The 25,738-nt window shown below is 39.1% G+C and overlaps 1 protein-coding gene across 1 annotated transcript in view; it reads right to left on the bottom strand.

The window, feature by feature from the left end:
- Positions 1-24,029, bottom strand: part of LOC139745238 (dnaJ homolog subfamily C member 10-like) — a 31,695-nt gene extending 7,666 nt beyond the window's left edge. Inside the window, exons 1-15 of the mRNA XM_071655643.1 lie at positions 23,993-24,029; positions 21,551-21,802; positions 13,822-13,990; positions 12,993-13,043; positions 10,333-10,415; positions 7,902-8,027; positions 6,960-7,050; positions 6,361-6,438; positions 5,380-5,459; positions 3,983-4,108; positions 3,046-3,135; positions 2,395-2,517; positions 1,694-1,808; positions 1,121-1,257; positions 147-362 (exon numbers count right to left, since the gene is read on the bottom strand). Of these exons, the coding sequence (XP_071511744.1) occupies positions 147-362; positions 1,121-1,257; positions 1,694-1,808; positions 2,395-2,517; positions 3,046-3,135; positions 3,983-4,108; positions 5,380-5,459; positions 6,361-6,438; positions 6,960-7,050; positions 7,902-8,027; positions 10,333-10,415; positions 12,993-13,043; positions 13,822-13,990; positions 21,551-21,733 (1,668 nt within the window). The 5' untranslated portion in view covers positions 21,734-21,802; positions 23,993-24,029. The remainder of the gene's footprint in view (positions 1-146; positions 363-1,120; positions 1,258-1,693; positions 1,809-2,394; positions 2,518-3,045; positions 3,136-3,982; positions 4,109-5,379; positions 5,460-6,360; positions 6,439-6,959; positions 7,051-7,901; positions 8,028-10,332; positions 10,416-12,992; positions 13,044-13,821; positions 13,991-21,550; positions 21,803-23,992) is intronic.
- Between the last annotated feature and the right edge of the window lie 1,709 nt (positions 24,030-25,738).

Genomic DNA, 25,738 nt, shown 5'->3' with positions numbered 1-25,738 from the left:
AGCAAGGACACATGAAAACACAATTACAACAGTGAAAGATAATTGATTACTGGTCCAATGATTGGATCTGCATAAAATGTTCAATAGGTCAACCTTATGTCCAGAACATATCTTGGACACTTTAAAGCTTAGTCAGGGGGACATACCTCAATGAATTCCCTGAGAACATGTGCATATGAGAAGCCCACATTCATGTGTGGTTTGGAGCTGTTGTACATGATGGTGGTAGGGTAGGAGCGGATGTTTTGCTGGTTGCAGAGCGGCATGTGCGTGGTGCAGTCGACCGTGCCAAAGTTGATGTGAGGCATCTGATTGGCTACTTTCCTGATCTCTGGGAGGAGCTGTCGGCAGGGGGGGCAGTGCTGGGATGGAGATGAGGAAGAATTCTCTCATTAGAGTCATGGCAACAGGGAAATTATGCTATGGGTCTATGTGAAGACTATGGGCCATGCATTCATCTTACATACTTTGTATGAAACTGTTAATGCAATATATTAAGCATTACTATGCCATAATATGATTACTATGCCCTAATATGCATTATTATCCCCTAATATGCTTTATTATGCCCTACAATCATTACTTTGTCCTTTTAGGGTTCACTACAATCTAATAGGTATTACTATGTCTTTCCTATTGTTAACATTCAAAAGATTTTATCTCTTTGACAGGTGGTCAAATGGAGGTCCCAGGCACATGATATACTCAAAACTGAAATGGGACCTGAAGCAGAGCTGACAACCTCAAAAGTATAAAAAAAAAAAAAACACCAACATTATGCTGATACACAATGCAAAACCATATTTTGGTTTTAAAAAAAATAATAATAAAAAGCATATGCTCAATCAAATTTAAGAAATTTCTTTTTTCATTTGAATTGTACATTTTCTGATCTTTGATAACGACAAATCATACTTCATATTACAGGAAGCAATACTTGGCAGCTCTGCTGAAGAGTTAAGAATGAAGACATGATTTGCCAAGAAAAGTGAAATTTCACTGAGAAATCCAGGATTTACAATTGTATCCCAAATACATGACGGTATTGGAGGATTTCTGGCAGGGGACCAACATATTTACAAAACAAACCAAAGAAGTTGAGAGGGAAGCCAGAACTCACCGGTGAGAAGAAGTCCACAAACCATGGCTCCTGGCTGCTGATGACTGGGTCTGGGAAATCCTTGGGACCCAGGACACGTAGTCTGGAGTTCAAGCCATTCCTGGCAAAGGCTGCAATGTCCTGGGCAAATAGTCGCCCTGCAATTCAAGTACAGACATGTCACAACTTCTGAATATTCATTGTGCCATTCTGTTTACCACACAGACATTAAAGTTTACAATATCTGTGTTGTTCCTAGGGGTCTAGGGCAATTACCCCTGGGAAATTACCCCGGACCCTTCCCCTAGCCGTAATCCTACTCTTGAACCTAATCCTAACCCTTACCCAAACTCCTAACCCTAAACCTAACCCTAAACCTAACCCTAACTTCCCGGATACGGTTCCTAGTCAATTCTGTAAATATTCAACTTTGCATGCAGAAAGACACGAGAACAAATTGCTACAACATCATTACATCCACACTTAGCTCTCCATTGCCTGCATTACTGTCACTTTGTTGTATGTCACCACATAATCTGAAGTAATTTCTATCAAATGTAATTGTTTAACATGATGATTATAACGTTATCTTACCATGATGAAATTCATATCCTCCTCCCCTTCTGAACAGCGCCACCTTTGGCAACTTGTTGCCAATGTACAAATTATCGCAGAGTGCTTGGTCATTGCTGCAGTTGAACTTGCCAACCTGGATGAAAACAGCAGACAAAAACAACGTAAAAAAACACAAAGACGTGCAAAGCAGAGGAAAAATGACAAAGAAAAATACGACTCATGCTTTCCAGTGAAAATGGTAGCCTTTGGATAAGGCCTTCGCTACCCTGAATGTAAACTAAGCGTACTACTCACAATACCCTGTTGACATCAATGATCTATGGGGAGATCGAAGTGGCTCTCATTGTATTGCAGTTAGTCTCAATTCTGATGCAGAGGGGGATATCAACACCCAGACGGCAATGGTTAAAGGCCAGTGCAATGGTTGTTATTCTTGAAAAACAAATTTCGTGTTCCAAGATACGTCTCCACATTTTCTTGGTGGTCCAAAAAAGAAATGAAGTGGTCCTAAATAAAAGGAAGCATATCTATCCATTTGGAATTTTAGTTTTCACCAACATATCAGCTTTTTGTGACATTTGATGGGCCAACATCATTTTTTACTGGCCCTGGGCCTATGAGCCACAACTGCTTCTGAGCTCTGCATAATACTTGTTTCACCAAATGTGGTGTTACAGGGAAATTTCATTCACATCAAGTTAGCAAGAATCATATCTCACCTTCATGTCGGTCAGTAGATGTGGAAGTTTCTTGAGTTCCAGGTCCTGATCTCCAGGACTATCCATGAAATAAGTCACCACTGGCTGGCCTTGACTGCCACTGACCAGGTCATCTCGAGCTTTCTGTCTCGGTCCGAAAGACAAAATGGTTCAATTTTGAATATAATGATATCAAAACATGCAAATCGCAAGTAGCTTTGAAGTCAAACTACAACTGGACTCATCAGACAAGACAACTCACAGAAATCTGAAACATGTTTTGCATGATCATTGAATAATATGAAATGAAAGTGAAAAGATGGACATAGCCTCTCCATGTACATGAGTAACCAGCATTCATTCAAGCCCTGATTGAACTCAGAATCGAAACATAGATAACACACGAAGATGATGCGAGATTACTATTAGTGTAAAAGTGGTTATTTCGCATGAGCAACTTTTCACGCTCAGCTGGGTAAGATGAGTTTCGCTTATTTTTAATTCCATGGAATCAAGACATCAACTACCAAAACATATGACAAGCAAAAATATTCACATGCTCTTATTTTCAAGCTGGTGTCCGGTTGCGCGAAATGCGTGAAAAATTCAACACTACGAAAATTTCCACTTTTACAGCTGGTATATTAGTCACATTCCTGAATACAGACTCACCTGCAGCTCTGAACTTGTTAATGTAGACAAATCTGGCAGTTGCTTCATGATCTCATTTGCTATTTGCTTTGGCTGCTCAAATTCCAACTCCTGCCAAAATAAGTCAACATTTGATTGAAGTGGTAAGAAAAACCTGTTGAAAGTTAACTGACTGGCTGCATCTGTGCTGTAACGGATAAAGACCTAATAGATGCTGGTGCACTGTTTAATCTTCACCATGTTGCAGCCAGTGAAACATACATCAGCCCAAAAAAATATCACACAAACACATCTATGGTTAAAAGCACTGCTACGATAGATCCTTCACAATGTTTCTCAGAATCTAGTTGAGTGTAGATATTGATCTGTTAAGCTACTGTATTACAACTACTCTGTTTTTATCACCATTGTATATTAGTATCACTCAACTTTTATGGGAGAGAGCATGAAACCAACCAAACAAAAAAAAAAAAATTTTCTTTTCATAAACAAAATGATGGTCAATATACGTATGATACATTTGACCATCCCATGCAGTTATGACTATTTACTACAATAAACTTTGAACTCCAACCAAGACTGAATAAATCAATTTCAATCAACTTACATTTCCAAACACACAAAAAGTAATCATTAATGTTAACCCATCGAGGACGGTCTGATTTTGCTACAACACGCATTTCCCATTGACACTTGCCCGATAATACTCGGGACTTGTACTCAACAGGTTAATAATAGAAATGTTCATTCTTTCATTCATGTATTCATTCATTCACTCACTTCATTCATTCATTCATTCACTCACTTCCTTCATTCATTCATTCGTTCATTCATTCATTCATTCATTCATTCATTCATTCATTCATTCATTCATTCATTCCCAGGCACATTGATTCGTTCATTCATTATTCACTTCATGAGTCATCTTCTTTCAAGAGTCAAGACGTGAGGGACATACCTTTCCCCCTTTGGTAACTTCCTTCGCCTTCTGGTAGAACCTAATGGTGGAATCCTCTATCTTGAGTTTTTCACAGAGCTGTGATGAGGCCACACAGTTCACATAGCCAACACTGACAACCTTGTTCTGTAGAGGGAGGCAGGGTGGAAACAAATGAAATTTTAACTAAATGTGACTTTGTGAGTAGCAAACACAGGATACAAGCCTTCATTGTATTAACCGCTTACATGCTAAAGCTTAAACATAAGATCAAGTTGTAGCATACATGTGTTGTCATAAAATATCGGTAGTAATTGCTACAATTATTCTAGAACCATTTTGACAATTAATCCCACTAAATGGTAAACTTACATATCTAGCTTCCTTCTATGTGCAAAAGAAAACATTATAGATTCCAAGTTCCAGATAATGGTACATCAACTACATTTCCCTTGTGTATACAATTATATAACAAAGATTAAGGTACTGTACCAGAGTTTCGTTTCCATTTACCCTTCATGGACATATGATGTGTTAATGTAACATGCTCCTTCCTTCATACCCTATATACATTATATTCTCTTCATATCTGAACACTATCACTGAATCCTTGATAATCGATCAGTGAAGTCTGAAACTCTAAAGATTCAGGTCCGTAATATCATAACTCCCTAGTCCCTCCTACCACCATTTTTGTTTCAAATCACACATGACTTCAGCAGTCCATTAAAGGACAAGTTCACCTTCATAAACATAGGGATTGAGAAAATGCAACAATATTAGTAGAACACATCAGTGAAAGTTTGAGGAAAATTGGACAATCGATGCAAAAGTTATGAATTTTTTAAATTTTGTGTTGGAACCGCTGGATGAGGAGACTACTACAGCTTGTGAGTCATATGCGTACAACAGTATAAAGGAAACGTAAAAGAAAATTCAACATATTTTCACTTTTTTCGCATAATAAAAGAGCACTTGACTTGCCTCTTTGTAAAGGCAGGGGGACTAATATTACCCATAACATTTGTCGGTAACGAGTCAGGGGAATGTGTACTTTTTTCAAAAGATGGAATTTTGTGAAATTCTCTTTATATTTTCCTTATATTGTTGTACGCATGTGACATTTAAGTTATTCATACACTGCAGTAGTCTTCTCATCCAGCGGGTACTGCACAAAAACTTCAAAAATTTGTAACTTTTGAACGGATCGTCTGATTTTCCTCAAACTTTCAATGATGTGTTCTACTAATATTGCTACATTCTCTCAATCCTTATGTTTATGAAGGTGAACTTTTCCTTTAAATACAGTGTACACTCATGTACAACACCTATTCTGATTGTGACACAAAACTGTCATCGGGCCAGTGTCCGAGAAGGAGTGGTCAGTCATGGCTAGTCTTCCTCCCCTAGCTACTTACCAAAATGGCCGCCAGCTTCAGTTGATCTTCCCTGTCTAGACAACCAACCTGAGCCACATCCTGTGTGTCACCAGCTGTTCCTGTAACACCAGTCAATCAGTGAAGTTAATGGGATGCATTGCACAAAGAATATCTATTTTTTACAGGTCCTTGTTTTGTTTTGTTTTGTTTTTGTTTTTTGTCAAGGACAAGGAAGAAATGCTGTAAGGACATATGTTTTCCATGATCAAGTTTTCACACTTGGCTGAGTACAAGGAATATCACTGTGTTTCAAACTGTATGGGTATGTCAAGTTATTAAGAGAGCAATTCACACAGACACCATAGCCATAGTGTACTGAATATAGAGCACATCTGAGCAGAGTTCAAGATATATACTACCTTGTAAATAAATTCTTTACCAACTTTGTATCACTTTCCTGCAATGCAAAAATGTCAGACAATTTTCATTTCAACGCAAAGTTCCTTTTCACACAAAGCTACTTTGAGATGTCTCATTATGAAAGTTTCCTATAATTGTAGCCTTTGTGATTCTATACCTGTAGCTGTTGAAGTAGAAAACTTGTCACATCTGTTTAAAAAGAAATGCATCATTGTACTAATCATAATGTGGACAGTCTTTCTGCACCATATGGCTTGTTCAAGTAATGAATACTGTGTTGGAGGCAGGATTACAGGGAGTCTACATGTGCATAAATTCATTTGGTATATGGTGGAAACTTTGGATCAAAACAAACGCATTTCATCTTAGTTCACATTTCTATCAATCTAGCAATGTTTTTTACTACCATTTTCTCTCTTTTTTTTTGGAGGGGGGGGGGGGGGGTGGGGGTTCCTCCAACCCATAAAACTAGCTGAAAGGGGTTAAAATCTGAAAAAGGAAAAATCTATAGAACATTACCGAGTATGATCTCAAGAAATATGTGAGAAGATGAAAAGAAATGAGTTGGCCTATCCCCAATTCAAAATGTTTTTTGCTTACCCTCTGGTGGAGCACAGTATGAAATCACCCACGGCTGGTTTTTGGCATCATCTGCTAAAAGTGTTGTCTTGAAATTTCCTGTGATGATAGAAAAAAGAAAAATTCATGTGAGCATTTTTTTTTTTTTTTTTGGTTAAATTTTGTTATTGTGGTAGCAGTAGCAGAATATCAAATCTGATTGCTAATCCATACACAACACATCTTTTGGAAAAGGTGACTTATATGACAAAGAAAACATCACTTTCTTTTTTCTTTTCTTTTTTTTTTTTAGATAAGAAGCTTACACTATGATACATTACATGCTTAAAGAAGACAACAAAAAGAGAAAATTACTCATCTCTGAAAATACTCATCTAATGGCATAATTATCATCCAGTATGTAATACTATTTTGATATACTATGCAGCACAAATCACATCTAACATTAGAAAAGAAATGCCCAGCCAAGATCTGTGACACAACAACCAAAAAAAAAAGACAAAATTTTAAACACAAGGTAGGCACTTTTCATTGCATTTGCATATACAGCTGTACACCAACTACAATTTAACTGCTCATCTAGTAAGTGCCTCTCTCCTCCCCCAGCCCAGTTTACTTACTTGCCCAAAGCGGATGGATTGTTGCCTGTACAAGGTTGAGGGCGTGTTTAACCAGCTCATCAAGGGTTCTATCTCCCTTGTACTCCTCATGCTAGGCAAGACAACATGCATCCAGGGAAATCAAGAAGAAGACTGTTAAACTGTGGACAATAGTACACTTGGAAAAGTTTGACTCTGTACATGACATCAATTCTCAAAATATACACATATATCATTTTAAAAATATGGGGCAGAGCACAAAATAAAGAGTCAAGATGGTGGTAATTACAGTAAGCAAGAATATTGTATAATATTTCTAGCCTGCAAAACATTCTGAAGTGAAATTCAGGTGACAATGCCAACGTAAATCACCTTCACAGTACACTGTACCTGTGTCAACAACATATCACAGATGGATACCACAATACCATTGGCACTTTGCAAAAATTGTCTTAAAAGGTTTGTTAGGTCAGCTCTTTGTTTCTTTATCACAATACAGAACAAGTTGACCATTGCGTTTGTTGTCCATATTTCCATTTTATACTCAATTAGATGTCATATAAATTATGCTAGATAATAAGAAGGAAAAAGAAGAAGAGAGCAAGAGAAAGTTTACTGCGCTTGTCATCTTTGCACGTCAAATTGTTGCATTACAAGCAACTCCCATTACAACGAAGTCCCGGGACCAGTACTATTCTTTAGTTACATCAAAATTTCTTTGTAGCCAAACAAATTAAGTATAAAAAGATCATAGATGATTCGGGGACATGAAATTTTTCTTTCATTGTTCATATATTTCATTATAACAATGTTTGTTATAACAGGAGTGCACTGTAGATTTGATGACAGGCAAGGAATGCTGGTCCATGACATTTCAGGTGTTTTAGCCATTACTTTGATTCAGACACTTATTACAACCAAACAGTGTTACACAGAACCAGAATGTACCTAGAGTGTACTCACCTTTGGATACACGAACAGTGTGGGGAAGTACTTGACCTTCTGGGCAGTACATAATGGCCGGTCATCCCAGCAGTTGACCGCTCCAACTCGGACAACGCCCTCTACTTCCTTGGCAAACTCTCTCCACTAGTGGACAAACAAACATATCATTGTGGCAGAATGAATGTCATGCTCATTAACAGTATGGATCACTATCTAAATATCTACAGCAATTCCAGACCATATACATACATGATATATATGATACATCGTATACTGTTGATCATGCCTCATGAGGCAGTACCTCTCACCATTTGACTGCAATGAAACAACTCTATTACCCCAATGTGGTTTTCAACTTTTCACTGCATCAACACTCCAACAGATTAAATAAACTGTACACCTCCAGTTCACAAACAATAAAAAATGGGATAGAATGTGCTTCAGATTCCTATCCAATGATGTGTAAGTTTTTTTAAATTAGCTACTGTATAAAAAACAGATATTTTATCTCTCTTACATGTAAACAGCATTAATGACATCATTATTTAACTCATAGTCCTTCAATCAATACATCAATCCTTTTTGCATGTGTGTGATATTACACATTTCGTACTACCATAGGCACATATAATCTGGGACTCCATTGTGTGTGATATCCAAACCATGTTTGCACAAAACATAATCTGTCAACATAAATGCATATGATCATATTGACACAGTAATCACAGGAGATCATTCAAAACATTTGCACAAATACCCAATGGTGAGAGTGTTTGCTCATAGAGCAGAGTTCAAAAGGAAAGTCTCAAGAGCAAGAGTTATAAACCAGTGCTCAAATGGACTCTGCTTTTTATAATTCACAAAATGTGCTGATATTACTGGTATTCTTCACACAATGTACAATGATCAAACTTCTTCCCTGCTAATGAACACAGTACTGTATACTGCATATGCAGTAGCAGCAGCAGCAGCAGTAGTAGTAGTAGTAGTAGTAGAAGTAGCAGTACTACTACTACTACTACAGAGCTACCAAGTCTCACGCATTCTGCGTGAGACTCAAGCATTTAGGGTCTATCTCACGATCTCATGCATGACACCCTTCTTTCTCACGCATCGGGACATTACTCAAAGGATTAAAGTGATAGTTGCAATTGAAGGTATATTTCCCTTTTGTCTTTCAAAATAAGTAAAAATAATCACTGAAGTATGCACCACAACACAACAGTACGTTGCTCGCTCGCTCGCGCACATGCGTGCACGCCAAGATGCCGAGTCATGAAAATCTCACTCATAAAAATGTTTTCAACTTGGCATCTCTGCTACTAATAGTGGTAGTAGTACTACACTGTAGTAATAGTAGTGGTGGTGGAAATAGTAGTAGTAGTAGTAGTAATAGTAGCAGCAGAAGTAGTAGTAGCATTAGTAAGTAATAGCAGTAGTAGTAGTAGTAGTAGTAGTAGTAGTAGTAGCAGTAGTAGTAGTAGTAGTAGTCATAGCAGCAGCAGTAGTAATGTGATAGTAGTAGTTGCAGGGGCAGCTGCAGTAGTACAATGTAGCAGCAGTAGTAGCAGTAGTATAAAATTTATCACACAAGTCTATGTCCATATGCTAGGATAAAAAACTCAGACCCTTTTGACTTAAACAAGTTTTAAGAGTTGTTGCTATAGCATTTGGCCAGTACCCTATTTCTCAATTAACAGAGTATATAATTTCTGATCAACCAATGACCGACTTGTGTCTCATATGTCAGTACTTATCTACACTGTATTGTAATTCAACACTATTGATAATGGAGCTGGGAAAATCTGTGTATGAGAACTGAACAGCTGCAGAGTTCAGGTTTAATCAAACAATCTAGGAGGCATGTCAATAAAACACTTCTCAGGCAGATAGGGAGTAGTAGATATGCTTTCTGTGTTTACCATTAAAACAAATGCAACCAGTGCAGCGAGATAATCAAACATTCTGTGGAATTTACTTCATATTGAAGCATCCACATTATCACAATAAAGAACATATCTGGAAGTGAATAAATGTAATAAGGGGGATTACTACCAGTGTGATAAAGGATAATCTAAATACAGCAGATAATATGGAAGATAAACAGCAGGATGCTTCTTTGGTCTTCTTGGCTGGATGTGACAATCAAGTCAAAGATAGTGTGCAGAAACATAGTAACTCATAAAATATCACAAGATATGTGTCAGGTAAATAAATCAACAAATAGACAATAATACACATATAAGAATTAAACAAACAAATTGATTAATAAATATGAATACAATTAAATAGAATCAGCCATTAGTCAGTTATTCACTCATTACCAAAGGAGCAATTGTTACAAAGTATTAAAGACAAAGAAAGGTGTGAATTTTGTTCCATTTGTCTCCCTCTAGAAATGATAATATTCTCTTGCTTTTCTAAGACAAAGAAAATAAACAAAACTTACTGTTGGAGCTAAGTCATGACAGTGATGGCACCTCGGGGAGTAAAAGTTGACAATCCAGATATCTTCTCCAAATACGGATTGTTCTGGGGATCACAAGAGAGAATACAGATTTTTTTTTTTTTTTTAATGAACACTAAAAGGAGATGAATGCAACTAGAAATCACAAAAGTGAAGAATACAGAGTTTCACAGATGAATATGAAATACCTGTAGATAATAGCTAACATGTCACAGCTATATTGCAACCAGAACTCATGTAATCTCACTGTGTGTTCATTGTATCCATCCTGAGAATCTACTCTTACAGAGAGGTTCGGCGCATAACAACGGCACATAACATTAACAAATATTGGAAGCAAACATAAGCTGCATTGTAATATGTTATAGCAAATGAACACAAAATACAAGCAGCAAAATATAAACATAACAATATACCATCAAAAAACTAGAGCAGGAGTAAACTAAAGGGCGTTGACCACTGGAAATACAATGTGCGACTTATGATACTTCACATGAACACTGAAAGTATACTCTCATAATTACGTTTGTATTATTGAAAGGAACTGATATGCAGTAATTAGAAAGATAATGTTAAATGAGATAACACTGAGTTGCCACGGTGTGTTTCCACAAGATTATAATTGGCACTATATGAGCAGATACAACCTTTGTGCAATATAATCACATTTAGGTACAGAGCAAGAAACAGTTCAGGTTTTGAAACTATATGCTCTTTAATATAAAACTATTCTTTACACATCAAACAAGATGAGAGTTTTGTATATAATACATCACTCATAACAAGAGAATACACAACTAACTCAGTGAGTAGAACTGCCGGTGCATTTCAATTTCATTACTTGTAAAGGACATTTTATAACACCACAATGTGGGCTTTGAAAGCAGTCTCCAGCATAAGCCCCTTGATATGAACAAAAATGAACAAATAATGTGTAACTCTACCAGCCAGATATCCATCACCACTTTAAATGTTGTGACAGTGATGGAATTTATGTACACATAGTTTTTGAGTAACGGGATGACTGCCACGTTGCCCTTTCTCCCTGCACACACAATCACTCACATCCCGAGCCGGCTTATATTTGCTTGAATTCTTATCAGTGACAATAAACATGATATAAACAGTTAGACACTGGGCCGAATGCATAAACGCTAGCAATTGCTTGTGCTAGCCTTTTACTCGAATCCGTATGCATAAAAACAAGCAATTGCTTGCAAGCAGAAGCTTTTGCTAGCAAGCACAAGCTATTGCTTGCTGCCCGCAAGCAATTGCCTAGTGACCAAGCATTTGCTTAAAAACGTATGCATAAAACATACCTTTTGCTAGCTCTTGCTAGCAATTGCTTACGATTTTCCAAGCTCTGTAGAATGAGCTTGAGCTTTTGCTTAACTGGGACGTTCCCTTTTAAGTATCATTTTCATATTTATGAAAGAAAGACCACACTTGTGAAGGAGTGGTATAAATCTTCAAGACATTACTCATAAGTAGAGTAAGAAACTTTTTCATTTCAACAACGGGAATGTCCAGTGGTTAGCACGCAAAATGTGATGAAAAACAAGTAGGATGTCTGACTTCGGTGGAGAGCGAGGAGACCTCTCTCCACGTGCGATCTGGCAGATCCGGGCTGCTGTAAGCTGCAGTGATGGGAATCAGCCAGTAATACGTGTGTGTGTGTATAGACGTGTGTGTATGTGTCTGTGTGTGCGTTTCATAGCTCTTCTGCTATGTCAGGAAATGTTTCCACACACACATGCCCTTTCAAATACATGCTGCCACACTCGCCTTTGTTCTTGTGTTCGCACAGGCGTGACATCCCTTTTGTCGACAACGCAAGCAATTGCTTGTGCGGGACAAGCAAAAGGTATTGGCATAAGCAAAAGATTATGCATATGGATTTAAGCAATTGCTTGAGCTAGACCTTTTGCTAGACGAGCTTGTGCTTTTGCTTGAAACAATTGCTTACAAGCAATTGCTTGCTTTATGCATTCGGCCCACTGCCCTCCTCTGCTCTCAAGAATGTTTTCTTTCTTTCCCATTTTTTTTCCTATCTCACTTTCTTCAGTCAGTGTTATCACTTTGTCATATTTATCTTTCAATAGCTTATAATCATGGCATTTGAGTGTCATATCCCTCTTAGGGGATAACTCCTTCCATGGGTAGACTGCTCACATGGCAGAGTGGGGTCATTAGGTTTTTGGTTTGGTTTATTTTTCTTTAAATCTTTGGAAACAAAATATACGGGCTTTGAGTATAGAGGAAAATTACAAACAACTACTTTTGCGCTGACACGTTCTCTTGTTCACTTCTACAGAAGGCCCAGCTCATCAAACCAATTCATCATACCTTGCCAAAACATTGAGAAAATGTAACTTCAGTTTTTCGAGATGAAGACAATTTCATTGAGACGTGAAAATACAGAAACACATCAAATGTTCCACAAAAACACTTGTCAATTTTCAAATGCAATATCATAGCACATTTTTACTCAAAGATACTATGACATCAAAGGGGCAACAGTGAACACATGAGCTAGTGATTACTTTATGGATGTTTCAATTATTGACATCAATGTCATCGATAGTTTGCTGTGAAATGAGACAATTACAATTCTTACTTGAACTTCTATTTCGTTTACTTACCAAAGTCAGTCTTGCTGAGTGTAACAATCTCTGGGTCTTCATCGTAAAGTCCTGTACAGAGAGGAGACACAGACAAAAAATGTCATCACTACTGACATGACTACAACTTTTAAAAGTAAAAAATCTCATCATATACATTTTACTGCGACAATAAAATTGTCTATCATTTAAGTTGTAGAAATATAAAAACCAATGAAACTTACTACGGGGTTAATATCTGCTGACAAAATATTCACAGAAACATCAATACTTTACAGTGATTAGATTTTTTTTCCTTTCTTTTTTATTTCAAATCTGACTAAATTTCAAGGTATTGTCCCTACCCAAGCTGTAGCTATATAACTATTAAACTCACCACATGCTAAAACTGTTTAATCATGTAATCATTAACAGTTTCTAATTGGTGTCATTTAAGGAATGGCAATTGTTAATGCTATTCATTAACCACCTCACAGTGGTTTCAATGGCTGCCTTATGCTTAGGAATGTCTCTTTTACTGTGAAAAAGAGCAGAATTTTGTGACCTGCAAAACCCTGGAGATCAGTTTATTTAAAGTTGTCATTTGACTGACATGGGTGTAATGCATCTGTAGGCTTTGACTCTGCTCATTCTTCCTATTCTACTGCTTTTTTCATTTCTTCACTTTGTGGGTTTTTTATCAGCCAATTTCCAAAACTTTCTTCTTCACATGAAGTAGTAATTTTAAGCTGCCATCATATCTATTCTACTTATAAATGTCCACATAATCCTTCTCCTGAAGCACACTTTCATACAAGACAGTTTCCTTCCAGCATGCACTAGTGCCGGAAAAGAAGATTGCACAACTTGCCAAATTCTGTCTTGTAGAACTGCCAGCTCTCGTAGCGGTGCCACTGCTGTTTCTGCTCCTTAAGGCCCTCCTCCCCAAATCTGTCGTACTTCTTCCTCAACTCATCGTCCTTGAGGACCTCGTATGCCTGGTTGATGCGGAGGAACTTCTCGTGTGCCTGAGGGTCATCCTGTATCAAGAAATAGCAGTAACTATAGAAGTCATCTTGCTCTCATCTCTCCTTTTCTTGCATTCAAAGTTCAAAACATTTCCTTGTTGACAGCATCTTCTTATACAAATTTGAATTTCTACTTCCCTTCAAGCCTGGCACTGCAGGATAACTTTACTGCATGGTGTCATTAATCACTTGAAAGAATTTTAGATAAAATGATATGAGATTCAAATGAATATCTTCATGTGTTTGTACTGCGTGTTTGTACTGTACATTTTATAAGACCCAAGTATGTTGCCTGCGCCTTGGGTGATTAACCCTAACCAGGCTGGGCTTTTTAGGGTGTTCTGTGGCCAAGGGGGGGTTGATTCAAACCCCCCCCCCCCACCAGGATCTCAGCTGTCGATCGTGCAATCACCATGAAAATTGGCACATGCATTACCTGTGGCGTAATCTACCACACTATTCAAATAGAAATGGAAATTTTCGTTATATTAATTATGCTAATATATGCATAAAATCATACATTTTGCTCTAAATAAGAAAGTAAAGCTCAGGTAGAATCCTAATTTTTGGTGATAACATTCTTTGTAGCATTCCTAACAATGTAGTTGAAAAAAAATTCTGTTATCAAACTTAATTTCTTATGTATTTTACTGTTTTATGAATTTCTTATGTATTTCCTTGTTTTTTCTTTTTTTTCGCAAAATTTATGATAGAACCTTTTTCAAGCATATGTCACAAATGTACACACTAGTAGTTATGTACACGTACATGTATGATGTACTGTATGCCTGGCTGTTTTAATGTGTATGTACACAGGTGGACCAGATTAATGGAGAACATTCTATGTGGTATAGATATAGTACATACAGGCTGACCAGATCAGTGGAGAATTTTCTAGGTGGTATACAATGTAACTACACAGTACATGCATGGAATAGGAAAAACATTATAGCTCACTCAATCTAGAATGATTTCACCCATTTCCAGAATGTTCTGGGAAGTGCTAACATATTTGGCTGAGTGAGGCACTGTCCCTGTAGCCTAATGTGATTGGTAGTTATTCTTGGCAATGATGTTTTGTACATAGATAGGCAGTGAGTCATCCAGGATTCCTGGAACTTGGACTAGCTAGAATGTGTGGCCCTAGGTTGGAGAGAGTTACAGAACGTGCTAGAAAGGGGTGAATGGATAGTATATAAGCCAGAGAAATTCTGCAGTAGGCAGAGTACCCAACACCTCTGCTCTGAGAGTTACGTCACTTCTGGCTCTGAAGCGACTTGTTATAGTCAGTCCTGTGTTACCTGCTGACCTGCTATACATGTATTTGTGGAGATAAGGCCTGGGAGACATTTTGCCTGCAGATAATTAATTTGCCTACATTGAAGATAGACTCCATATTTTTATGTCAATGGACATTGCTACGGAAAAGCTGTGACGTGCTGGATTCCTAGCTGGACAATATTAAGTGAATCATCATTCAACGCATCAACTGGACGTGGTCGTCACAACGTTTGGACTCTGCACGTTTCGCCGTGGACGTATATCGTGGATTTTACCCCGGATCTATACCGTGGACTATCGTAACCTGTACCTCTGGAGTTACGTCAGAGGAATCATTCATCGGTGCATCGCGGATCATTCGTTTGTGCATCAAGCATCGTATTTGGACATTTCCAGGGATATTGCGTGTAATGCGTACGTAAGTGATTCCATTACTGACTATATTTGTTTCTATTGATCATTATTGTACTGATGTGAAACCGATTACCAGTCTGTACCCACAATATCACTGTTAATAAACCGCCTGAACATCAGTTGATTGTTTCTTTTGTGCGATCATTCTCAGAGTGATTTTGGTCGTAACAAAATTGGGGGCTTGTCCGGGAAGTGAATTTAAGCCAAAATTTAGAATTTGGAACGTTCCGGAATCCAGAATATTGGTACAGACAAAATACCAGTTGAGTTGATTGTTCAATTGTATATTGTGTGTAATACATTGTGACAATGTCAATCAGTACAATGGATGTTCAGGCATTTGTTCAGAGGACAGATTTGTCCCTCAAAGATTTGCAAAGGTTACGCAAATGTGATTTGACTGCTATTGCACAGCATTTAAGTGTAGATGTTCCACAAGGTGCAAGAAAGGCAGAGATTCTTGACTTAGTAGCTGGTCACATGGAGCTCAAAGAAGAAATTCACACTTCAGATCAAGCTCAAATGTCTGATCAAACAAGGCTTGAGCTTGCTAAATTAGAACTGGAGAAAGAGAAGATGAGATTAGAAATGAAGGAAAGGGAAAGGGCTAGAGAAATAGAAATGGAAATGCAGAAACTTGAAATGGAGCATCAAATGAAATTGCGTGAGATAGAATTGGCTCATGCACAGATTGTTGAAAATCGTGAAAGGGCTCCCTCTGAATTTGATTTGGCCAAGAACATTCGATTGGTGCCAAAGTTTGAAGAAAACAGAGTTGATGCATATTTTGTGTCATTTGAGAAGGTGGCTAACAGTTTGAACTGGCCACAGGAATTTTGGCCCTTGCTCCTTCAAAGTGTGTTTGTCGGCAAAGCAGCTGATGTGTACTCATCTCTCTCTGAAGAGCAATCACGTGACTATGCTACAGTCAAGAAAGCAGTGTTGAATGCTTATGAGTTGGTGCCAGAGGCGTACAGACACAAGTTCAGAAATTCGTACCGCAGACCAGGCCAGACACATGTTGAGTTTGCTCGTGAAAAAGAAATGACGTTTGATAGGTGGTACAGATCCCTGAAGGTGGATCAGGATTTTGAAAACTTACGTGAGGTTGTTCTCTTGGAAGAATTCAAAAAGAGTGTTGCTTTCAGTGTGAGGTTGCATCTGGAAGATCACAAAGTGACAAGTTTGCATAAAGCAGCCTTTATGGCTGATGAGTATGAGCTCATCCATAGAAGTGAGAACAGACCACCTGTCAGGAATTTCTCTGGAAATAAGAGAGACAAAAATCAGTCGAGCAACCAATGGAATGCTGGTTCAGGAATGTTGTCGGCACCACAGCCTCAATTTGACAAAGGGTCCAGTACAAGTGCAAATGTCATCAAATGTTTTCATTGTCACAAGAAAGGGCATGTAAAGTCACAGTGTTGGAAGTTGCAAAATGGTGCAACAAAGGAGGTGGGATTTGTCATGTCAAAAAGTGTCCTGCCCGAAAACAGTGTCCCGTTCAGTGAGACACAGGCCATTGAAAGTCAGTCTCCCAAATTCAAAGATAGGCTGAAGCAGGTGGATGAGAGCTATCGTAGCTTTTTGTTTGATGGTGAGGTGACCCCATGTACTTCTGGTGAGGCAGGTAAGCCAGTGGTTATCCTGAGGGATACGGGGGCCTCTCAGTCGTTGATGGTGGATGGTGGTATGACTTTTCCACCAGATAGTGCAGTGAATGCAAAAGTCTTGATTCAGACTGTTGATGGCAGTTATATGTCAGTGCCACTGTATAGAGTGGATTTGAAGTGTGACCTAGTTTCTGGTCCTGTGACTGTTGGAGCTGTTCCTGAGTTGCCCATGGCAGGGATTGATTTCCTGTTGGGGAATGACTTGGCTGGGGACAAGGTGGTTGCGTCTCCAGTTGTTTCAGATAAACCAGTGGTGGTTTCTGAAACTGAGCAGTTGCAGGAGGAGTTTCCTGGGATTTTCCCAGATTGTGTTGTGACTAGGTCTCAGGCTCGTAGAGCTGTTCAAGATGATGCGGATTCTGTTGATGTGGAGGAGAATTCCGGTGTTTGGTTGGCAGAAACCTTTTTCAAGGATTTAAATGATGGGGTTGCTGTATTAGGCTCCGAGGCTAACAGCGATGGGCTGTTTAGCAAGTCTTCCTTGGTTGAAGCACAGCAGGCAGACTCTGAGTTGAAAGGCTTGTCTCAGACGGCGTGTTCTGAGGCTGAGGCTGAAAAGGTCCCTGAGTGCTATTATGTCAAAGATGGCATTTTGATGAGGAAGTGGAGACCTCCCCATAGGCCAGCTGATGAGGATTGGACGGTGGTCCGTCAAGTTGTTGTCCCTCCTAGTTACCGCGGTGAGATCTTGAGGATTGCTCACGAGTTACCTGTTGGCGGCCATTTAGGCGTCAGAAAGACAAAGGATCGGATCATGAGGCATTTTTATTGGCCAGGGTTGAATGTGGATGTGGCTGAGTTTTGCAAGACTTGTCACACATGTCAGGTGGCTGGTAAACCACAGCATTCAGTGAAGCCGGCGCCATTGATTCCGATACCTGCGTTTGAAGAACCATTCAGTCGGGTTCTAGTCGACTGTGTTGGACCTTTGCCTAGGACTAGGTCGGGTCATAAGTACCTCTTGACAATCATGGATATGTCTACACGGTTTCCAGAGGCTATTCCATTGCGAAATATCACTGCTAAGACTGTGGTAGATGCTCTAGTGCAGTTTTTCACTAGGTATGGGTTGCCCAAGGAAGTGCAGTCTGACCAAGGGTCAAATTTCATGTCAGGCATATTTCAAGAGGTGATGTATCGTTTGGGTGTGAAGCAGCTGAAGTCGTCAGCTTATCATCCCCAGTCCCAAGGTGCGTTGGAGCGCTACCACCAGACCCTAAAGACAATGATTAGGGCGTTCTGTGAGGAGTATCCCGAGGATTGGGATAAGGGCATCCCTTTCCTATTGTTCGCAACGAGGGACTCCCCAAATGAGTCGACGGGTTTCAGCCCATTTGAGTTGGTGTACGGTCATGAAGTCAGGGGCCCACTGAAGCTCATCAAAGAGAAATTCATGACTGAGGATGATGAGGTCCACCTACTTGACTACGTGTCAAAGTTTCGTGAAAGGCTTTCAAAGGCTTGTGAGGTAGCTAGGGAACACTTGAAAGTGTCACAAGACTCTATGAAGAGAAAGGCAGACAAAAATGCCAAAGCCCGAACTTTCAACCCAGGTGACAAAGTTCTGGTACTGCTACCCATACAAGGTGAACCACTGAAAGCCAAGTTCAGTGGCCCATACTATGTCAAAAAGAAACTCAATGATGTGAACTATGTGATCAGTACGCCAGACAGACGCAAAGATCAGAGGATGTGTCATGTCAATATGCTGAAAGAATGCTATGACAGAAAGTCAGTTGGTGTGACATAGGTAGTGGATAGCCCAGTAGAATTAAAGGGTGAAAAGTTTTCACCACATTTCATTTACAGTGTATGTGTTTAGCATATCTATTAATGTATGCAAAACAGTTTTACATGATTGTATAAGCTTCAAGAATCCAAGCAATATCAATGTAAATGGTATCCATGAAAAGAGAACATGGAATTAATGCAGCTATTCAAAAGGCATGTGATAGCATATGATTATTGTTGCTTGACTTGGATTTTACCTCACATTCATTGTAAATAATAATGAGAAATTGTGAAGGTAAAAGAAACCCTTGCTACGGCAAGGCTTTCTTTTTCCCATGGGGGATGGTGTCACAAATGTACACACTAGTAGTTATGTACACGTACATGTATGATGTACTGTATGCCTGGCTGTTTTAATGTGTATGTACACAGGTGGACCAGATTAATGGAGAACATTCTATGTGGTATAGATATAGTACATACAGGCTGACCAGATCAGTGGAGAATTTTCTAGGTGGTATACAATGTAACTACACAGTACATGCATGGAATAGGAAAAACATTATAGCTCACTCAATCTAGAATGATTTCACCCATTTCCAGAATGTTCTGGGAAGTGCTAACATATTTGGCTGAGTGAGGCACTGTCCCTGTAGCCTAATGTGATTGGTAGTTATTCTTGGCAATGATGTTTTGTACATAGATAGGCAGTGAGTCATCCAGGATTCCTGGAACTTGGACTAGCTAGAATGTGTGGCCCTAGGTTGGAGAGAGTTACAGAACGTGCTAGAAAGGGGTGAATGGATAGTATATAAGCCAGAGAAATTCTGCAGTAGGCAGAGTACCCAACACCTCTGCTCTGAGAGTTACGTCACTTCTGGCTCTGAAGCGACTTGTTATAGTCAGTCCTGTGTTACCTGCTGACCTGCTATACATGTATTTGTGGAGATAAGGCCTGGGAGACATTTTGCCTGCAGATAATTAATTTGCCTACATTGAAGATAGACTCCATATTTTTATGTCAATGGACATTGCTACGGAAAAGCTGTGACGTGCTGGATTCCTAGCTGGACAATATTAAGTGAATCATCATTCAACGCATCAACTGGACGTGGTCGTCACAACGTTTGGACTCTGCACGTTTCGCCGTGGACGTATATCGTGGATTTTACCCCGGATCTATACCGTGGACTATCGTAACCTGTACCTCTGGAGTTACGTCAGAGGAATCATTCATCGGTGCATCGCGGATCATTCGTTTGTGCATCAAGCATCGTATTTGGACATTTCCAGGGATATTGCGTGTAATGCGTACGTAAGTGATTCCATTACTGACTATATTTGTTTCTATTGATCATTATTGTACTGATGTGAAACCGATTACCAGTCTGTACCCACAATATCACTGTTAATAAACCGCCTGAACATCAGTTGATTGTTTCTTTTGTGCGATCATTCTCAGAGTGATTTTGGTCGTAACACATAATTATGCTAAAATTAATTGATTTCAGCCTATGAAAATGAAAATAATCATATCTTTATGAATAAGGTGAGAAAACTCCATTTGCATAGACTTTATACACAAAATCACATTTTTGAGCCATTTTCGGTCTGACAGGCATGTATAAAAGGTCATGCAGCGTCGTAACGGTACATGCGATTTTCGCGAAAATGGTGTCAAAAGATGTGCAAGACTTGAAAGTAAAAAGTCAGCAAACGGCGTGGTCAAAAAATTTCGTGCGGCAGAATAGTCCTGAAAAATGTCGAGGGGGGTTGATTCAACCCCCCCCCCCTCCCCACGGCCTTTTTAGGGTTAAAATGACAAGGAAAAATCATTGACAGGTTACTGTGACATTGCAACATTACAAAAATTACACCCTGTTCTACACCTACTATGTGGAATGTTGTTGTACATACTGTAAGCTGCAGTAGGTCCATTTTTGTACAAGGTTATCTGATTATTTGCACACTAATGGTCACTACTCATGAAGCCTTGGTGAAGATTGATAAATAAATTATGAAAAATTCTATTAATGCATTCTTACATGTTTGCATTGGCCAGCATGGCCAAACATATAAATATAAGCTTGCTTCAAAATCATGGAAATTATGAATGATGTTGACGCCCATCTGTGGGGTCTGTATTTTCTGATCAATGTCATTAATTCTTAACCCGTTGAGGTCAAAGTGATTTGGCTAACATTTCCTTAAGACACCTGCTCGAGTATACTCGAAACTAGTCATTGATATAAACAAATATCTCTTTGAATACAAAATTGTCAGTTGCTGGCCATAATGTGTAGTTTTCTGATCTTGCCTGATGTTCTCTTTTTAACAACAGATAGTAGAGATAAAATCATGTTCTCCAATATATTGTATTTTCAGAGAGCTACAAGAGGCTTTCTATAATGCAAGTCCTGAAATTTAGTACTGGAGGAAGGACTTCAAAAAGTTACATCTAAAATCAATGTACCTGATTCTTGTCTGGATGTTTAGTCAGCGCAAGCTTTTTGAATGCACGTCTTATGTCCTTTGCATCAGCATCTCTATCAATCCCTAGCAACTCATAGAAATCCTCCGAGTTGGCCAAGCAGAAAAGTGTTGCTAGAGCGAAAGAAGCCGCAAAGAGTTTGACGATCTTCTTGTGGTGCCACATCCTGGAATTCTGACTCTGGGTGGCTGAAAGGAAGATGACCGGTGCTGATTTCTCAAACTTCAATTGTCCCTGAAACAGTGACAAAATGTGCAACGTTACGCAGACAGTAACAATGACCCCAATAATGCAACAACACAAATGAATCTGGAAATTGAAAAATGTAGGGCCAATGTGTGTCTCATATATATGTAGTCATTCCGACCACTCTCCGTGTCATCCAGGGAATCCACAGCTAGGCAAAATCCATGATATAGAACTTTATAGACATCTAGACTACCCACGTTCAATACCATTACTTGTAATATTTGACAAGTGATCAAGTTTGGTTTTGCATTGATGATATGTCGTTCTTTTTATACTTTAGGCTAGTTAGTTTATCATACTGTAAATCTAATTAGGGTACAATTAGAACAATCACTCCTAGAAAGTACACAGATGGGCTTAAAGTATCCCTCCTTCTTTTCTTAGTCTAAAGACTACAAGTTCTCGAACAAGGATCACTAAATGTTTACTCAGGATCTCATCTAGACATTGCTGTACATCAACATCATCGTTTAGTTCCGTTTACTCATAGTGATATTCGGACTCGTCAGCCTCAGAGCAGAACCAATGAGGCACACTCAAAACCAGGTGAGCATTTCACAGTAAATCTATGACTGCTCGTATGATTTAATCATGATCATCATCATGCATACACTCACTAGGTACAGGTTCTAGGGTCTATTCCACATCATCACTATTCACATGTAAATTAGATGGCCTTTAAGTTACCCCGGAGCGCGCTCCGGCGCTCCTTAGTCAACCTAGTTGTGTGGGAGCCAACGCGTAGGCAGTAGCGTTGGGGCTGGTCGCAGTTACTGTAGATTGCCTTCAAAGTTCGCATGAAAACCCCTCGGCCCTCATCACTCCTAACACACATAGTCCTAGCTGAACGAAGTGACACTTCAATTCTTCTAAAAAGTTCTACGGAAACGATACAGCGGTATACTTGGGTGACCCGCACCTCGTCATAGTTAATGTTTGCGCATATTTGAATCACATTTCGCCACTGAAATTCTTTGAAATCCAACTCACATACAGGAAAAATGCTGAAAATTCCAATGAAATCACAAGTTCACTGATCGATATCGAAAATTTGCTGCTATCGTCGTCAAACGCGAACGATGCGAAAAAGTTGCACGCTGAGGAAGGGGCCCGCAACTCGTCACCCGCGCTCCCATAGACATGATAGACAAAGCACGTAAAAGACGTGTGCGGGTGACCGTGATGCTCCCATAGACATACACGTAAAAGATGCGTGCGGGGACAGTGGTGATACGTATAACACGTATTCCGATTAAATTTCAGATTTTCGCGAAAAACTGTTCGGTTTTCACTACAATTTGCTTGGTTGTGGTAGCCCTGCCAAGTTTCAAGCGTACTGAACACAGTCCCGGGCATAAATTTTTGTTTAGTGCGCTTAAAACAATTTTAAGCGGGGTGACGGTATTCGGGCCCCTGACGAGGTGCGGGCACCTCAGGCTGCGTTCACATAGAAGTATACTATTCGGGTATTCGGGCTCGTTTTTTGAGGGCACGCGAATAGCTTGAATCGAACGATAGGATTTCCTCACACCGGTTCACATAGGAGGGCACTATTCGAAAGTACCGAATAGCTGCGAAAAGTATAGCAAAGTGGGAATCGAACTTGTTCGATTTTCTTGCAGCGTATACCGTCTCTCGTTTATGAAATAATGACACTTTTGGTCTGGATTTGCCCTTTAGCAAAAATAAGCATGTAGAATGACATTCTGATGCAGTTTAGAAATTGTCAATAAGATTTGCTGGGATATAGGAGGAAGAAATCCTCACTGCATGGGATGGTGAGTTGACGGTGCGGGTGATGGTGTATTCGGTGCTCGAATAGCGAATACCGAACACCGAATACCGAATACCGAATACTTCTATGTGAACGCAGCCTCACTATACACCATCGTACCTGTCACCGGCACCCTGCTCTGGCCCTGCCCGCCCGCCGGCCGGCGTACGTACTCGAATGAGAATGCCGCTGTGCCTGTGGAGGCGCCTGTCCGCCTGTATAGTGTAGGAGTGTAGGCTGTGATAACATTGATTGCAATTTGTTGCCGATTAATTTTTGCACATAGTTCTAACTAGCTCCTCATTCTATACCATTATTTCCATTCAACTACCGGACTTCGGCACCACCATTTCCCCCTCACATCAAATGATCTTCAAATAGGGTCTACTCATCGGACTTACCCAGTGTAATAAGTTTACTTCAGCTGACGCGCTTCTCCAACACGTAAATGCTGAAGAGCGGCACTTTATGGGACTTGCAGCAGCTAGCTGCGCTGGCGATCACTGCATTGCACTATGATGCGAAAGCCGCTAACTGTGCAAACGTGTACTTCCGAGAAAATTCTATGGTGGCTGAAAACTACAAACAAGGAACAGAAACCGATCCAAGACAATGCTTGTCATGTCGGGCGTAAATGTCACTAGATAGGTACCGTTGGTATGTATATAGATTAGTACTGAATGGCTTCCCTAGCGTCTCAGGATAGTTTAACGTTTTTATAAAAATGCATGTAAATGTATTGTAAATTTGTATTGTATTGTATTGTTTAAAATAAATGGAAACAAGATGGGGGGGGGGGGGGGCAGAAAATGGTACGAATATCCATGCCATGTCTTTAGACCACGGAAATTATTACATTGCATAAGTTTATGCACAATAAAAGCACAAATTGTCGGGGTAAAACACATAAATCTAAAATGCATTTTCAGTACAATATGCGAGTGAAGTTAGGCTTTTGAATCAGGGACAATAGTGCACAAAAGAGGGATGGTCACTTAGGGTGACAATGAATAACACATATAATTGTCATATTGCAAATTAAATATTTGTGATATTATACGTGGTAATTCATGCTATCTTAGCACATGGTGAATAATGGATAGAGTTAGAAATGTGCACCAAATAATATACTAGGGAACCTACATCAAAGTACATGTACTCATACATTTACAAATTGAATAATAATATGTGGTTACCGTAAGTTAGTATTCCGTAGAAAACCTATAATTTCAATGCTTCGTGATTGCGAGCGTTCATTATGCAATTTTCTTAGTATAAATCAGGGGAGAGTGAGCACTGTCGGTGCTCATGCATATGGTTGCAAATAATGTATCAAGTAATCGGGGTAAGTAGGCCTATATGTATTAATATGCGCCTCTACAGAGTGGATTTGGTGCAATATAAAGTCATATTACAAACGTTTTATTAGGGCAAAATCAAGGGCGTATAATAAAGAGTTTCATAAAATCACTGCGAAACTTGAAAAATTCCAATCCCAAGAAATATTGGAAACTGTTAGATGATGCTTGTAAATCGCCAGAGAAAGGTAGTAACATTCCATTAAATGCATTTATGACACATTTTAAGAATTTGAGTATGAAACTAGAAGACTTGAATTCAAATGAAATTGATTTTGATCCTTCTGTTGTAGATCATTCCATAGATAAGGTTATCAATAAAGACTTTACCTATGAAGAGGTCATTCTTGTTATTAGAAAATTAAGGAATAATAAGGCTAGTGGGATTGATAATGTTATTAATGAACAACTGAAAAATTGCCCGGGTTCTTTCGTGAATTTGTTGGTTAGAGTTTTTAATATTGTACTTTATTCAGGAGTTGTACCTTCTGTTTGGTGTCTAGGTATGATTAAGCCCCTATACAAAAAGAAACAAAGGTTCTGCTGATGATCCGGACAATAGAGGAATCACCCTTTTGAGCTGTGTTGGTAAATTGTTTACAGCATGCATTAATGCTCGGATTTCACTTTACCTATATAGAGTGTGCAGGTATTTTAGGAAGCGAACAGGCTGGTTTTAGAGATGGACATAGTACCCTTGATCATATTTTTACTTTGCATGGTGTAATTGAATTGTATTTAAACCGTAGAAAAAGAATTTACTGTGCTTTTGTTGACTATAAGAAGGTC

Source organism: Diadema antillarum, unplaced genomic scaffold (genome assembly GCF_040938485.1).
Source record: "Diadema antillarum isolate AM-2024a unplaced genomic scaffold, OU_Dant_1.0 seq00001244_RagTag, whole genome shotgun sequence".
NCBI classification, from domain to species: Eukaryota; Metazoa; Echinodermata; class Echinoidea; order Diadematoida; family Diadematidae; genus Diadema; species Diadema antillarum.
The sequence above is the reverse complement of the archived record's forward strand: the minus strand, read 5'-3'. Positions and strand labels throughout refer to the sequence as shown.